General features: G+C 57.6%; 7 protein-coding genes across 7 annotated transcripts in view; 4 read left to right on the top strand and 3 right to left on the bottom strand.

Annotated features, from left to right (window-relative positions):
* SDRG_16181 (hypothetical protein) overlaps positions 1 to 515 on the top strand; it is a 1,503-nt gene extending 988 nt beyond the window's left edge. Inside the window, exons 3-4 of the mRNA XM_008622380.1 lie at positions 61 to 228; positions 281 to 515. Of these exons, the coding sequence (XP_008620602.1) occupies positions 61 to 228; positions 281 to 488 (376 nt within the window). The 3' untranslated portion in view covers positions 489 to 515. The remainder of the gene's footprint in view (positions 1 to 60; positions 229 to 280) is intronic.
* Positions 516 to 1,872: 1,357 nt separating this feature from the next.
* On the top strand, positions 1,873 to 3,645 carry SDRG_16180 (hypothetical protein). The gene is made up of 4 exons (XM_008622379.1): positions 1,873 to 2,989; positions 3,039 to 3,076; positions 3,130 to 3,297; positions 3,349 to 3,645. The coding sequence occupies exons 1-4, from the start codon at positions 2,231 to 2,233 to the stop codon at positions 3,557 to 3,559; spliced, it is 1,176 nt and encodes a 391-aa protein (XP_008620601.1). The 5' UTR covers positions 1,873 to 2,230; the 3' UTR covers positions 3,560 to 3,645.
* A 63-nt stretch (positions 3,646 to 3,708) lies between these two features.
* On the top strand, positions 3,709 to 5,044 carry SDRG_16179 (hypothetical protein). The gene is made up of 4 exons (XM_008622378.1): positions 3,709 to 4,420; positions 4,470 to 4,507; positions 4,556 to 4,720; positions 4,776 to 5,044. The coding sequence occupies exons 1-4, from the start codon at positions 3,776 to 3,778 to the stop codon at positions 5,029 to 5,031; spliced, it is 1,104 nt and encodes a 367-aa protein (XP_008620600.1). The 5' UTR covers positions 3,709 to 3,775; the 3' UTR covers positions 5,032 to 5,044.
* Positions 5,045 to 5,340: 296 nt separating this feature from the next.
* Positions 5,341 to 6,761, bottom strand: SDRG_16178 (hypothetical protein). The gene is made up of 3 exons (XM_008622377.1): positions 5,866 to 6,761; positions 5,645 to 5,818; positions 5,341 to 5,598 (listed from the first exon to the last, which is right to left on the bottom strand). Exons 1-3 carry the CDS (start codon positions 6,744 to 6,746, stop codon positions 5,397 to 5,399), a joined length of 1,257 nt encoding a protein of 418 aa, XP_008620599.1. The 5' UTR covers positions 6,747 to 6,761; the 3' UTR covers positions 5,341 to 5,396.
* Positions 6,762 to 7,461: 700 nt separating this feature from the next.
* Positions 7,462 to 8,897, top strand: SDRG_16177 (hypothetical protein). Its single transcript, XM_008622376.1, has 4 exons — positions 7,462 to 8,204; positions 8,254 to 8,291; positions 8,341 to 8,505; positions 8,554 to 8,897. The coding sequence occupies exons 1-4, from the start codon at positions 7,494 to 7,496 to the stop codon at positions 8,771 to 8,773; spliced, it is 1,134 nt and encodes a 377-aa protein (XP_008620598.1). The 5' UTR covers positions 7,462 to 7,493; the 3' UTR covers positions 8,774 to 8,897.
* Positions 8,898 to 9,005: 108 nt separating this feature from the next.
* On the bottom strand, positions 9,006 to 10,335 carry SDRG_16176 (hypothetical protein). Its single transcript, XM_008622375.1, has 3 exons — positions 9,647 to 10,335; positions 9,387 to 9,601; positions 9,006 to 9,337 (listed from the first exon to the last, which is right to left on the bottom strand). The coding sequence occupies exons 1-3, from the start codon at positions 10,322 to 10,324 to the stop codon at positions 9,124 to 9,126; spliced, it is 1,107 nt and encodes a 368-aa protein (XP_008620597.1). The 5' UTR covers positions 10,325 to 10,335; the 3' UTR covers positions 9,006 to 9,123.
* A 1,130-nt stretch (positions 10,336 to 11,465) lies between these two features.
* The window catches only part of SDRG_16175 (hypothetical protein), a gene marked incomplete at both ends in the record, with an annotated part of 1,239 nt that continues 632 nt past the window's right edge, over positions 11,466 to 12,072 (bottom strand). Inside the window, 3 exons of the mRNA XM_008622374.1 lie at positions 11,466 to 11,697; positions 11,743 to 11,942; positions 11,991 to 12,026. Of these exons, the coding sequence (XP_008620596.1) occupies positions 11,466 to 11,697; positions 11,743 to 11,942; positions 11,991 to 12,026 (468 nt within the window). The remainder of the gene's footprint in view (positions 11,698 to 11,742; positions 11,943 to 11,990; positions 12,027 to 12,072) is intronic.

The raw sequence follows: 12,072 nt of genomic DNA, 5'->3' as shown, positions 1-12,072 counted from the left end.
GTGTACTTTCGGTGATGAAGTGGTATTCCCGTTTCGTGGCTCATGCGAAGCATCGTGTAGGGAGATGATTCACTTGCCGCCGCCGGCCTCGTCGCAGATCGAAGTTCGGACAGCGCTGCGTCGGTACGTTGAGAGCGACGGCAGCGTCGTGCATGCGTGGCAAACCATTGCCGACGACCAACTGCATCCCGTTGACGAGCGCCATGTCATTGGCCAACGGGAAGGCTGGTACTTTTCCAAATTCCAGTCCGAGAAGCTAATGACGATATGTGCATTGTAGGACGACGATCCACGCCGTGGACGGTGGCGCGTTTGTCCAAGTCTGCGTGCAGCTGTCGCTGCCCGCGCGACTGGTATCGGCGGAGGCGATGACGACGGAGGCGCTCGGCACGCTCATCCTTCAGACGACGGAGGCCAACTGCGCGCGCTTTTGCAGCCAATTGGATCGAGCCATGCAGAGCTGTCTGCGAAAGCAAACGCGTGTTTGAATGGAATATTGTCTTGTTATGCTAAAATCGTTTCCATCTTATTTGTCCGTCGAGTTTGCCCTTTTTGGAAAACGCTCCGAGCTCTCAAATCATATATGCAGTACGATGCATGGCTGGCCGTTCCCAACATAGATCATTTTCTTGATGACGATACTGACCAATACCTCGGTCGTTCTCGTGACGCACTTGAGAGGTAGCCGCAACGTAGCTGACGGTACCCGGCACTGGTGCGTTGGCCGCGCGTTCTATTTTGTGGAGCGTGGAGCGGCTCCACGCTCCACAAAAGAGAGAGCTCAATAGCATGCTTGCGTGTACTTTGTGGCACTTGGACCGCATGATGTTTCTTCCCTTGGCGGTGTTTCGTGGGAAGAGACTTGAGCCCTTGCTGGGCCGCACATAGAGCTGCGTACATATTTTATCAGTGAGAGCGGGCAAGATGACGAAGGGTGTCCTGTCCAACGTCGGTCGTCGTTGTAGTTGAAGAGGCATGTCTACCCCACGAGTGGAGGCTGAAATCAAGCATCGCTGTTTCTAGGTAATCGCCCTGGCCTTTCTTTGTTGTGCACACTGGGTGGAGGGTCTTTGCAGATAGACGGGGTGTCTCGTGCCGGCAAGGCGTCGGAAAGGACTTTTCACGTGAAGTCGGCTCCGCAAATCAACGACTTTTCGAGAGAGCCTCGAATTCTAGTTGCCGATCTCTGCCACTCAACCTGCCACGCCGCACCCGAGGTGCACTGCCTTCTTTTCCCTTGAGCGAACACGCAAGTGTTCACATGGCGTGGTCGCTCGAAGTACCGGCGGGGTAAATTGAGCGAAAAACTCAAAGAAGCCCAGGTCGATCGAGCTCTTGAACGAGGTTGCGATGTCGGTGACGTCGAACGACCGCTTGACGGCCATCGTCCATGGACTCGAACATGGTCGGTCTCTGCAAAAGACGGGATCGTTGTGCCAGACGTTGAAGCAGATGCGAGAATCGCCGCGATGGTCGCAAAGGAGAACTTTTTGCCGTTGTTCGAGGTCCGGCGCATAGGCTTGAGCTCCTTTGGTGTCCAGCGTCGGAACTCGGTCTGGTTCGGCTTCGTACCGCGACTCGAGTGCTCCTGTATGCGTCGAAAGTGCAGCATATGCCCGACAAGGTAGACACCTGAAACGCGTGTGGGACACTGGAAGTGGAGCAGCTGCAACTAGCATCACCAAAGCTGCTTCGATTGGCGGGCCAAGGGACGGCAGCGACAGGCTTCTATATTACTGTAGTCCATCTGCTCGAAACAACGCCAGGAGACGCCATATGCCCGCAGGTACCGCGCGGCGCGTTAGTAGAAAGGGCGCTGCTACGTGCATGACTTGTTGGGCAAGTACCCGAAGGCTCATGTAACGGTGTACCCAAGATCTCTTGACATCGTAGCATCGTCGTCACGTGCTTCCGACCACCCACGCGATGTGTCTCTTCCTCTTGACGACCTCGGAGACCGGAACCGCCTCGTTCCGGCCTGCTGCCGCCACTCGCTCCGAGTCGAGCGTGCACGACCAAAGCAAAGTACATGTGGGTAGAGCCACACCATCGACGCATGGCAGTGACAACAAGTGTTGCGTAAAGAAAGGTGCATGACTCGTCCAGAAATCGTCCAGCGCCCGACTGCTGATCCTCCTCTCGCTTCGAAAGAAGCGCAGCACAGTCGGAAACAAACATATACTAGTACTGGTCAGAGACCACATGGCCAGTGTTGTATAACGTGGTCGTGATGGTCACCACAACTCGTTTTGCCTCCTGCCGCAACAACAGCATGACCGACCGATGCTGCTTTCCAAATGAGAAGGTCGACGACATTTCGATTGCAACGATCTCGGCATTTCTCGCACCGACCGCCGACTTTGGCGACAACTCATGCTCGTCCTCGTCCTTTGCGTCTTCCGCGCCACCGACCTCCCCGACCACCACCATCACCAAGCAACGCTACATGCGACCCAAGCAAGAAATCGACGCGCTTCGTATCACCTACGCCAAGCTCCGGCGTCAATTGCACCTCCTCGAGACACGGCTCGCCAACGTCCCAGCAGCGGCGCTGCCGTGGCAAACCCGCGCCATTGAGCAAGCCAAAGGCGTGCAACAAGCGATGCACGAGAACCTTCGGCTTAAAAACATGGTGACGGAGCGCGCGCAGGTCATTGAGACGCTCCAAAGTGTCCTCACCAAGCACCCGAGTATTCTTGTCGACGACGGCTCGTGGATGCTGGGCACATTGGGGGCACATGACCGCACGCAGCACTTGGAGCAGCTTTTGCGGGCCCAGTACGACAAGCGCAGCCGCGAGTGGGTTCGGCACGGCTTGTACGACGTTCGTCACGCCTGCCTCGAGCAACACCGGGCGTTTGTTGACTGCGACTCGGACGAGACGCTCTCGCTGGTGTGTCTCCTCTCTCGAAAGGTGCCGCTCTCCGTGCACGACATGAGCCACGTCCTCTGGAGCCTCAAGTCGCGGCCAGCCGACAACCGATGTGCCGTACGTCATTTACGACAACTTGTCCACTTTGCTAACAGGACAGGACTAGGTACTGCAAACGTTTCACGACAACCTCATCTATGTTCGGTAAACTGCAATCTCACATGACGGTTTCGTGTCTCATTCGACACCTGGTGTAGGGAGATGATTCCGCTGCCGCCGCCGGCCTCGTCACAGATCGAGGTGCGGACAGCGCTGCGTCGGTACGTCGAGAGCGACGACAGCGTTGTGTTTGCATGGCGGGCCATTGCCGACGACCGACTGCATCCCATTGACGCACACCACGTCATCGGCCAACGGGAAGGCTGGTACATTTCCAAATGACGCCCGAGAAGCAAATGTCAATATGTGCATTCTAGGACGACGATCCACGCCGTGGACGGTGGCGCGTTTGTGCAAGTGTGCGTGCAGCTGTCGCTGCCCGCGCGACTGGTATCGGCCGAGACGTTGCCGACGGAAACACTCAACGAGCTCGTGCTCCAAACCATCGAAGCCAACTGCGCGCGCTTCTGCAGCCAGCTCGATGGGGCCATGCAGCGTTGTCTGCGGCAGAAAGCCGCTTGTGCATGAAGTCCAATCCAAATTTTAGTTTATATGGTCAACTTTGTGTCGTTGATACCAGTTGTACTAACTAAAAAACGAAAATTGGCGACAGAGTTGTGCTGTTGGATCTTGGAACCAGTCGAGGCAACCATCACTCTTGGTGGCAGAGTGACGGTCTTCGTCGTCCTGTCGAAGCAGCATTAGCCGAAGGTCACCGAACGATCTTGACCGGCCACTGCAGCGATGGCCGCGCTCCTCGACGACGACAGCGACCAGCTCTCGGCCTTCCTCGCCTCGACGACCGACTTTGGTGATGGTGCCAAGCGAGCCAAGGGCGGCTACCAGCGGCCAAAGGAAGAGCTCGAGTACCTCCGTCGCAAGCACGATGTGCTCACGCAGCAGCTCCACGCGCTCCACGCGCAGCAGGCGCTCGTGCCCGTGAGCTCGCGCTGGGCAGTGCGCGCGATCGAGCAGACGCAGCTGGCGCAGCGATCGTTTCTCGAGAACAAGCGGCTCAAGGAGATGGTCGAAGGCCAGTTGCAGATGATATCGTCGCTGCAAAAGATGCTGCTCAAGCACCCATCGCTCTCGACGTTCCGGCCCTCGACAGGCCTCAGCATCTTGGGCATTGCCCACCGGCGGGAAGAGGTCGATGCGCTCATGGCGTACCACCTTGAGCGGCTCGAGTCCGAGTGGATTCGCCACCGCCTGTACGAAGCGCTCGACGACGAGTCGCCGCTCAACCAGCTCACGGTCCTCGAGCCAAGTTCGACGTCGCCCGAGATTCGTCTGAGCTACGTCGGGTCGCAGTGCATGCCATTGGACTTTCGCACCATGGGCGACGTACTCTGGGAGCATAAACTCGGCGACCACCACCCGATCTCCGAGGTCCATCTGTCCTCATCTTGCTACATCGTCTAACCATTCTAGCGTCTAGATTCTAGAGCGCTATAACGACGATCTGGTCTACGTACGGTACACGCATCTGCCGTGTGCCATCACAATAACCGAGCGTGCTGGTAGCGAAGAAAACGAGTTGCAAAACTCAGACGCCCCGGTGCTCGAGTCCCGGTCCATCGTCCAGCGCATCCAGCAAGCCCAGCGTGTGGTCATGCTATGGCGCTCGATACTAGAAGACCGCCTGTACCCCCATGCCCCGAACCGACTCGTCGCCAATCGCATGGGCTGGTATGTCAATCATTTCTTATTTCATTTGATTCGCAGTCAGCACGCGTGGGGGTAGGGTCGTTATCCACCCGCGCAGCCAAAACGAGTGCATTTTACAGACCGTCGTGGTCATGTCGACGCCGATCGCGTCGAGTCTCATGGTGCAGCCGGCCGTCGGTACGCTGACCGAACTCGTGCTCCACACGTCCGAGGCGAACCGCCGCAAGTTTGGCGTCGGCTTGCACAACGCTGTTGCCGCGCGCGTCGCCGCCTTACAAGACACTGTGCCGCCGTGTTTGGAGCATCCTGCCACCAAGCGTCGGCGACGATAACGCGATATTCCTAATCACATCCTATTTTTTTTATTCCTAATAGCATCCTGAAGCGTCACAGAACCGACAGACGGCTACCTGAAATTGGTGTCATATGCAAATGGCAAAATGACCTGCTGTTGCGATGGTGTCTTGGGAACGAGTAATGTATTAGCTGTCGTCCCCAATTACATAAATACTCTGGCTTCCGTAAAAGGCAAAGATAGACCGGGTTGGGCGCGGTTAGGCCATGCTAGGGCTAGGTTAGGTTAGGTTAACGAAGCGACGTCTGCCCGAAGCGCGCGCCAATCGACAAATGTTCCAATAAAATAGGGATATGGAAACTACTTCTATTAGCATATGGCGTGGACGACGCTGGAGGACGCTTAGCACGACGACCGCATGGCTTGGCGCCGCGCTTCGACTTCGGCCGTCAAGGCCGCGTCAAAGCGGCCCGAGTTGGTTGCATACAGACTCAAGATCGTCTCGGTCATCGAGCCGCGCTGCATGGATGGGAGCACGGGTGTCGTGAGTCGCGAGTAGGCGGCGAGGCGGCACCCGTGGGGTCCGTCGGGCGTAATCACAGCCCTATGACAAGGTGGTCACTACGTCTCTTTTGCAGATCGGGTTGTACCAGCCGGCTTTGTTGTCTTTGACGTGGACTTGGTCGGAAAAGGGCACGAGCGCATCGTCGGCAATTGACTTCCATACGATCACGACGCGGTCTTTTTCTACGAAGCGCATGGACGCAGTCCGGCCTTCGACGGGCGGAATGTCCATGTGTTCACTCCACGTGCGCGCGGTATGGCTACGAGTTGTGTTTGTACATGGCACGATATGGACTCCAAGGCGCACCGCGTGTACACGAGCGTGTCGTTCTGAAAGCTCTGAAGCCGCTCCGAGTCGACTTTGTTCTTGACTGGAATCTTGACGTTGAGCGAGACAAAGTCCCAGAGAATTCGACTAAACGATTCATAGTCGATGGGCCAGCGCTTGCATCGTACGAGATGCAGCACAATGTTGTCTGCGGTGCTCTCGACAAACTCGCGCGTGGTCAACGTGTCGTCACCGACCAGCGAATCCCGCAGCGGGTAGACCTTGTGCCGGATGAACTCGGTGTCGAGCTTGTCGTACTGATGGCGCAAGATGGCCTCGAGATCCTCCTCGCGGTTCTCGACGCCGAGCATGTACCTTCGCCACGGCAGCAAGTCGTGGTGCTTGGGCGTCGGGTGGGTGAGCTTGGGCTTCTTCTGAAAGACGCGCTCGAGCGCCTGGATCATCTTGAGCTGGTCCTCGTACGCTGCCTTGAGCCGGACGTTCTCTTGCAGCGCGCGCTGGGCAGCTTGTGCCTGGTTCTGCGCACGTTTGTGCCATGGGTCGTCGTCGGTTGGCACGATAACCGCGGCTTGCAGTGTCTTCAACTGCGTCAGAAGGTACCGCTGCTTGGAGTGGAGGTACTCGAGCTCTTCTTTCGGCGTCGTGCGCATGCGCTTCGTCGGCGCCGTTGGCAGTGTCGAGGACGGCGACGACGACGACGACGATGGGCTCGAACTCGGTTCGGCGGTTGGTTGCGGCTGGCGTGGCGGCTTGGCCGGCGCTGCAAAGTCGCCGAGCTCGGCGAGAAAGTCCGACACATGCGAGAGCGAGATCTCTTCCATGCGCCCATGCGTCTCATCGAGGAAGAGCGCGTCGAGCGGGTCCGTCGCCCACGTCGTTCCGTCGGTCCTGCGCGCCATTGGGTTGGCCGACAAATACCTGCTGGTGCCACGTTGGGCAATTGGGCAAGCGTCCGGATAAACGTCCGGATACGACGCACCACCTCGCTGGTTGCGTTTAAAAAGACATCCCGGGCATACAAACACCAAGTTTAATTCAATCGCGGGATCGATTACCGCCGATTCCAAACGCGTATACGACAGAGTTGACAGATTTTGTGGACAAAATATAGACAATATGTACACAGTCAAACGATAAGGACGGAGACTAATGATATGCGAAGGACAAAGCCCGCGTGCAATGAATATTGCGGTCGACACTGGCGAGGGAGCCGTGTCGCTGTGGCAGGTGCGACGTCATTCGTTGACCGTCGCAGAATGCGCCAGGCTACTCGCTCGATTCCCGATCACATCATAGCGGCAGCGACGCTATGCGTCTTCGTCGGGCAATATTCGTTGCCATCGGCGTCGGTGGTCCTAACCTTACTAGGTTTTATGCTCTTTTGGTGGTCAAATCGTCCAGTCGGGTGTCGGAACGCAAACGTAGGACCGCTGCGTTTGCGAGTCAGTGGCTATTCGGTGAGAAGCTCAACAGTAATTTGCTTGGCCAGGACGTTGGCCACATCAGAGGCGGAGCAGTCGCACGGACCTTTGCCTCTGGCGCCATTTCGGAGTGTATGTAGGACCTACATTGGATTCCCTTAGATGAGTTGATACAGGCCCATTTCCGAGACGTCATCATTTTTGGTGGCATTCTGCAGCAGCACCATGTCGACAATAGATGACATCTTCGCCGACTACCTGGGCCGAAGCGACGGCGCGGACCTGGACAGCGACATGTTCCTTGAAGAGATCTTACTTGCGCCGACGGCCCTTCTTCCGGCGGACGAGGCGAACGCGCCGGCCCGCAAGAAGCCCAAGCGCCGCCTCAAGACCGAGCTCGACTACCTCCGCGCAAAATGCAGCGACCTTCAAGACGAGCTCCGCGCGCTGGAGGGCCGTGTGACAGTGCCCTCATTGTCGATCTGGGAAGCGCGCGCCACCGAGCAAGCGCTGGCCGCCCGACGCGCGACCCAGGAAAATGCCCAGCTCAAGCAAGCACTCGAAGAGCAGCTCAAGCTCATCCAAGTGCTCGAGCGCGCGTTCCGCAAGATCCCGCGGCTCAGTGCCTTCCCATTGACGTCCGAGGGCTGGCGCCACGCGCGACTTAGCGCGAGCGATCGTTCGACGGACGCCACGGCGCTCCTCGCGCACCAGTTGACCAAGCTCGAGTCCGAGTGGATTCGCCACTCGCTCCACACCAAGGAGGACAAGCGCAAGGTGTGGGTCCAAGGCAATTCGCAAGGCGACGTCGGCCTCGTCATGCACTTCGTCAATTCGCATGCGTGGGCCATCGACTATGAGCAGCTCGCTGACATTTACTGGGAGTACATTGTGGCCCAAATTCCCGCTGATTTTTCAACGCCCGTGCACCTCGAGGTATGTGCTGTATTCGAGCGAGACTCTAACCCAGGGGGCCTTGTGCTAGGTTCTCGAGCAGTGGGCGCCCAACTTGGTCTACACACGGTATCGAACCCCTGGCCGAGCGCAGAGGCGGTAACGGAGGAGGCATTAGGTACCAAGCCCAGGACGCAGCCAAGCAATTTCCGGTGTTCGAAGGACGGACGGTCACCCAGCGCTACGACCAAGTGGGCCGGATTGCGTTTGTGTGGCGCTCCATCTTGGACGACGACGGTCGCCCGTTTGATCCGAACCATGCGCGGGACAACCAAAGCGGCTGGTACGCACTTCGATCCTCGATGACCGCTGTAGAGTACGATTAAATTAGGGCGGTCATTGAGCCCGAGAGCCCGACGCGTGCCCGGTTTTCGATTTACTTTACGCTGACGCCGCCCATCCTCCCGGCCGCGCACCTCGGGTGGCCCCAGTTTCCCATCGGCGCGTTCACCGACACGGTCACATCGATCTTTATGGCCAATAGCGCCAAGTTTGTCGTCGCGCTCGAGGCGCAAGTCGCAAAGCGGACACGCGCCATTGCCAATGAATAGTAGCCATCTATCGCAACCTCCGAGGCCATATAAGATCTGACAGCTGGGCAGCCTCTTGCCGTTAAAACGCTGGGTACGTGGCGTGACGGCCAGTGCATGAGCAAAAAAAATATTCGCATCTCGCTTGCGCCGGGTGGAGTTACATGCTCAGCGCTGCTCGACTGCTTATCGTACGAGCATTACAGCAGTCAAGAGAGCGCCTGCCGAGCCTGTAAGGGCCACGCGTGGCATATGTCGCACGGGTCTCCGTCTCATTAGGATGAAAGCAATGCCCTTCTTTTTACTTGCAATGACAGTGCACCGTACGCCTCACAAAGCCAGAGCTCGCATGCATAGACTCTAAGATCGACTCAAGGTGCTCTCGACACTGTTGCAAGGCCGCGTTGAATCGTCAAGTCGACCGCGTCGCAGCTGGCATGGACTTGCTGCAAGAGCGACTCGGTGAGCATGCCGGGTGCGCGGACGACGGTATTTGTCTCTCTCAACTCGGGCACGAGCGGTGGTTTGGTCGTCGAGTACGACAAGAGCCGCGCGTGTTTCGCGTCTTTTTGCTGTACCACAACCCTAACGGTTCGTGCAGACAACCCGATTTCTTCCGAGAGACACGACGTACCAGCCACACTCGTCGCCCTGGAGGTGATGCTGCGGCGTTGGAAACAGCGCATCGTCCAGAATCGAGCGCCACACAATGACGACGCGCGTCGCTTCGTCAAAGCGCCGACACGCAATGCGACTCTCGACGGGCGGGAGGCGAGGATACGGCGCGGGTGGCGTGCACAAGCCGACATACTGTGCGTAGACCATCGTGTCGGAGAAGACCTCGACCGCCTGCAAATTTGTCCTTTTTCGAGGTAGTTGGTAGTAATTGGTTACCGTTTTCTTCAGCGCCATGGTGATATCAATGTCGGTTCGGTCGACAAGGAGTTGCCACACAACGTGCGCGAGCTGCGTGAACGCCACGGGCCACGAATCGCACTTAAGAATGTCGAGGCGCAGCGGGCCGTCGTCCGTATGCACGCGCGTCTCCAAGATGCCATCGTCGTTGGCTTCGTACGCGTGGAGCCCATGCCGCACCCACTGCGACGGTAGCTGCTCGTACTGGTGCTGCAATAAAGCCTCCAAAGTCTCTTTTCGTCGCTCGACCCCGAGCGTCGGAACCTTGTAGTGCTCGATCGACTGCAACTGACACAGACTGGGCTGCTTGAGAAAGAGCTTTTGCAGCGCGTCGAGGACCTTGAGCTGGCTCGCGAGGCTCGTGCGCAACCGCATGTTCTCGTTCTGCGCTTGCTGCGCCGCGCGGACTTGGCCAAACGCGCGGCCTTTCCAGATCGACACGTCGGCCGTCACTTGCAAGAGCGCGAGCTCCGCTGCCAGCGCCGCATGCTTGGCCCGCAGATACGCCAGCTCGTCCTTCATGCACGTGCGCTGGCGCTTCTTGGACGCGCTTAGCGCGCTCGTCAAGGACGCATCATCGGCCACAGGCACGAGCGCCGAGACGTCGTCGGCGAAGGCAGCGTCGCTCCGGTCCAAGAGGCTCGCGAGGTCATCCATGGTGGTCTTGCTGGTTGAAATAATTGTACCGCGATGCCATTGGCTGTAATTTCCTCCATCGACCAATCAAAACACCGTATTCGTGATTACCCGACGCTGGCGTGGCATCGCCGTCTCGTCTCGATGATGCAATTATTGCGATCCACAGTGCACGGACGCATGGTACTATCTCTAGTAGCCTACAGTACTAGAGATACGTGAACCCTTGTACGCGTAGTTTGGCTCACGCAGCGTGTGGCGGGTACAATCACGTCCTTTCTACGCACCGAACGGCGTGGGGCTCGATGCTGAGGTCGTAACGAGCTGCATGATGGCACGGCGACTGTTGCAAGCGTAAACATCATCACGAACCCCTTCAATAGCTCGTCGGCGCTCTGCAAGCGAGCACGTCTGTAGCTGCGTAGGCTGTTTGTCGACAACACGACAAGTCGGCGGCGGGCCCGTCGCCAAAGACGAAGTGACCCGGTGAGAACATCGCACAACCGTCCTCATGTGCTGCTCGCTTGTCATGTCGACAGTGCATGCGGCAAGAACCCGTCTAGAGAGACAAGGACACACACAATCTGGTGTTGACGCGTCGTTGGCCGTCGAGTCCGTGCAGCTAGAACCTTCGCGCGGGCAAACCTTGTCCGGAGCCCGCGTGCGTCAACCATTCGAGCCGTGAGCGCACCACGCTAAACGAAGCCGCATCACAAGGCAGTGTTGTGCGGGTCGTCGAGAATATGTTGAATTGTTATCCGAAAGCGAGTTATCGCTTTGGCGGATAAGATGCAACATGCACTCGGTGTCCAGGCGTAAACTCGCCAAGAGGACTCTCCGGTGAGACCCTCAACAACTATCCTAGGGAGTACAGCACTGGCTCTGAGGGTTAGGGGGCTGAGATTCGTACCGGCGGCATTGATTGTCGACAAGGTGGGCGCGGTTGGCTATTACTTGGTTGGCGCTATTTTCACACTTTGGCTTTGAAAATGGGTCTAGTCGCTACAAGTATTAGCGTGGGGCGATAGAGCCTACAGCGTTGGTGTGTTGATCGCCGACCTACTCGATCGAACCCTTCGAGTTGCTAACGTGTTTTTAGCCAGTGTGTTGAACGACAAGGATGGTGCAAGGGAATCATTATTAAGGGCGAGATTCGCTCCAGCTATCCATCAACCGCTTCTGTAAGGTTATCGTAGCGCTGGGCCTCCAGAACACTTGTGATCGTGCTCGCGAGGGACATGCTGTTTTGGCCGAGAATGTGGAGAATGGCCTCCGAGTACATGCCTGGTGTCACGTTGCTGGGCATCGAACTCGTTGCGGGCACCATTGGTGGCGTGAAGCGGGCAAACGACGTCAGCTGCGCACCATGCGTTCCACTCTGCGCGACCACAATCCTACAAGCAGACAAATGGTCGTCTCTGCGTCGCACACTATGGTACCAGCAACATTGATTGTCGACAAAATGACTGGGATCAGACGGAAACAACGCATCGTCCACGATCGAGCGACTCACAAAGACGACGCGGTCGGCTTCAGTAAACCGCTGGGACAGGAGGCGACCGTTCACGGGCGGCAGCGCCGACGGCAGCATGGACGCCACATACCGACAGTACACGACGTCCGATTCCAACTCGACCTCCTACAACACACCTTACCATACAGGTAGACTACTAGCACGTCCACCAACCTCGGTATCGCAGACGGTCGGCGGCTGGGGCGTGACCTGCAGCGTGAGCAGTGCCCACACAATGTCGGCGATCGACGTGTAC

This window comes from Saprolegnia diclina (genome assembly GCF_000281045.1).
Source record: "Saprolegnia diclina VS20 unplaced genomic scaffold supercont1.117, whole genome shotgun sequence".
NCBI classification, from domain to species: Eukaryota; Oomycota; class Saprolegniomycetes; order Saprolegniales; family Saprolegniaceae; genus Saprolegnia; species Saprolegnia diclina.
Note: the sequence above shows the minus strand (reverse complement) of the source record. Positions and strands in the feature narration are given on the sequence as shown.

Bases quoted from the DNA above. Each gene is read 5' to 3' on its own strand.
- SDRG_16180 (XM_008622379.1), top strand. From the start codon at position 2,231: ATGGTCACCACAACTCGTTTTGCCTCCTGCCGCAACAACAGCATGACC. The intron at 2,990-3,038 runs GTACGTCATTTA...GGACAGGACTAG, and splicing joins CAGCCGACAACCGATGTGCC to GTACTGCAAACGTTTCACGA. The intron at 3,298-3,348 runs GTACATTTCCAA...TGTGCATTCTAG, and splicing joins ATCGGCCAACGGGAAGGCTG to GACGACGATCCACGCCGTGG.
- SDRG_16179 (XM_008622378.1), top strand. From the start codon at position 3,776: ATGGCCGCGCTCCTCGACGACGACAGCGACCAGCTCTCGGCCTTCCTC. The intron at 4,508-4,555 runs GTACACGCATCT...GCGTGCTGGTAG, and splicing joins GACGATCTGGTCTACGTACG to CGAAGAAAACGAGTTGCAAA. The intron at 4,721-4,775 runs GTATGTCAATCA...GCGTGGGGGTAG, and splicing joins GTCGCCAATCGCATGGGCTG to GGTCGTTATCCACCCGCGCA.
- SDRG_16178 (XM_008622377.1), bottom strand. From the start codon at position 6,746: ATGGCGCGCAGGACCGACGGAACGACGTGGGCGACGGACCCGCTCGAC. The intron at 5,819-5,865 runs GTGCGCCTTGGA...CACAACTCGTAG, and splicing joins GACACGCTCGTGTACACGCG to CCATACCGCGCGCACGTGGA. The intron at 5,599-5,644 runs GTACAACCCGAT...ACCTTGTCATAG, and splicing joins AAAGACAACAAAGCCGGCTG to GGCTGTGATTACGCCCGACG.
- SDRG_16177 (XM_008622376.1), top strand. From the start codon at position 7,494: ATGTCGACAATAGATGACATCTTCGCCGACTACCTGGGCCGAAGCGAC. The intron at 8,205-8,253 runs GTATGTGCTGTA...GCCTTGTGCTAG, and splicing joins CAACGCCCGTGCACCTCGAG to GTTCTCGAGCAGTGGGCGCC. The intron at 8,292-8,340 runs GTATCGAACCCC...AGGAGGCATTAG, and splicing joins CCCAACTTGGTCTACACACG to GTACCAAGCCCAGGACGCAG.
- SDRG_16176 (XM_008622375.1), bottom strand. From the start codon at position 10,324: ATGGATGACCTCGCGAGCCTCTTGGACCGGAGCGACGCTGCCTTCGCC. The intron at 9,602-9,646 runs GTAACCAATTAC...ACAAATTTGCAG, and splicing joins CCATGGCGCTGAAGAAAACG to GCGGTCGAGGTCTTCTCCGA. The intron at 9,338-9,386 runs GTACGTCGTGTC...ACGAACCGTTAG, and splicing joins CAGGGCGACGAGTGTGGCTG to GGTTGTGGTACAGCAAAAAG.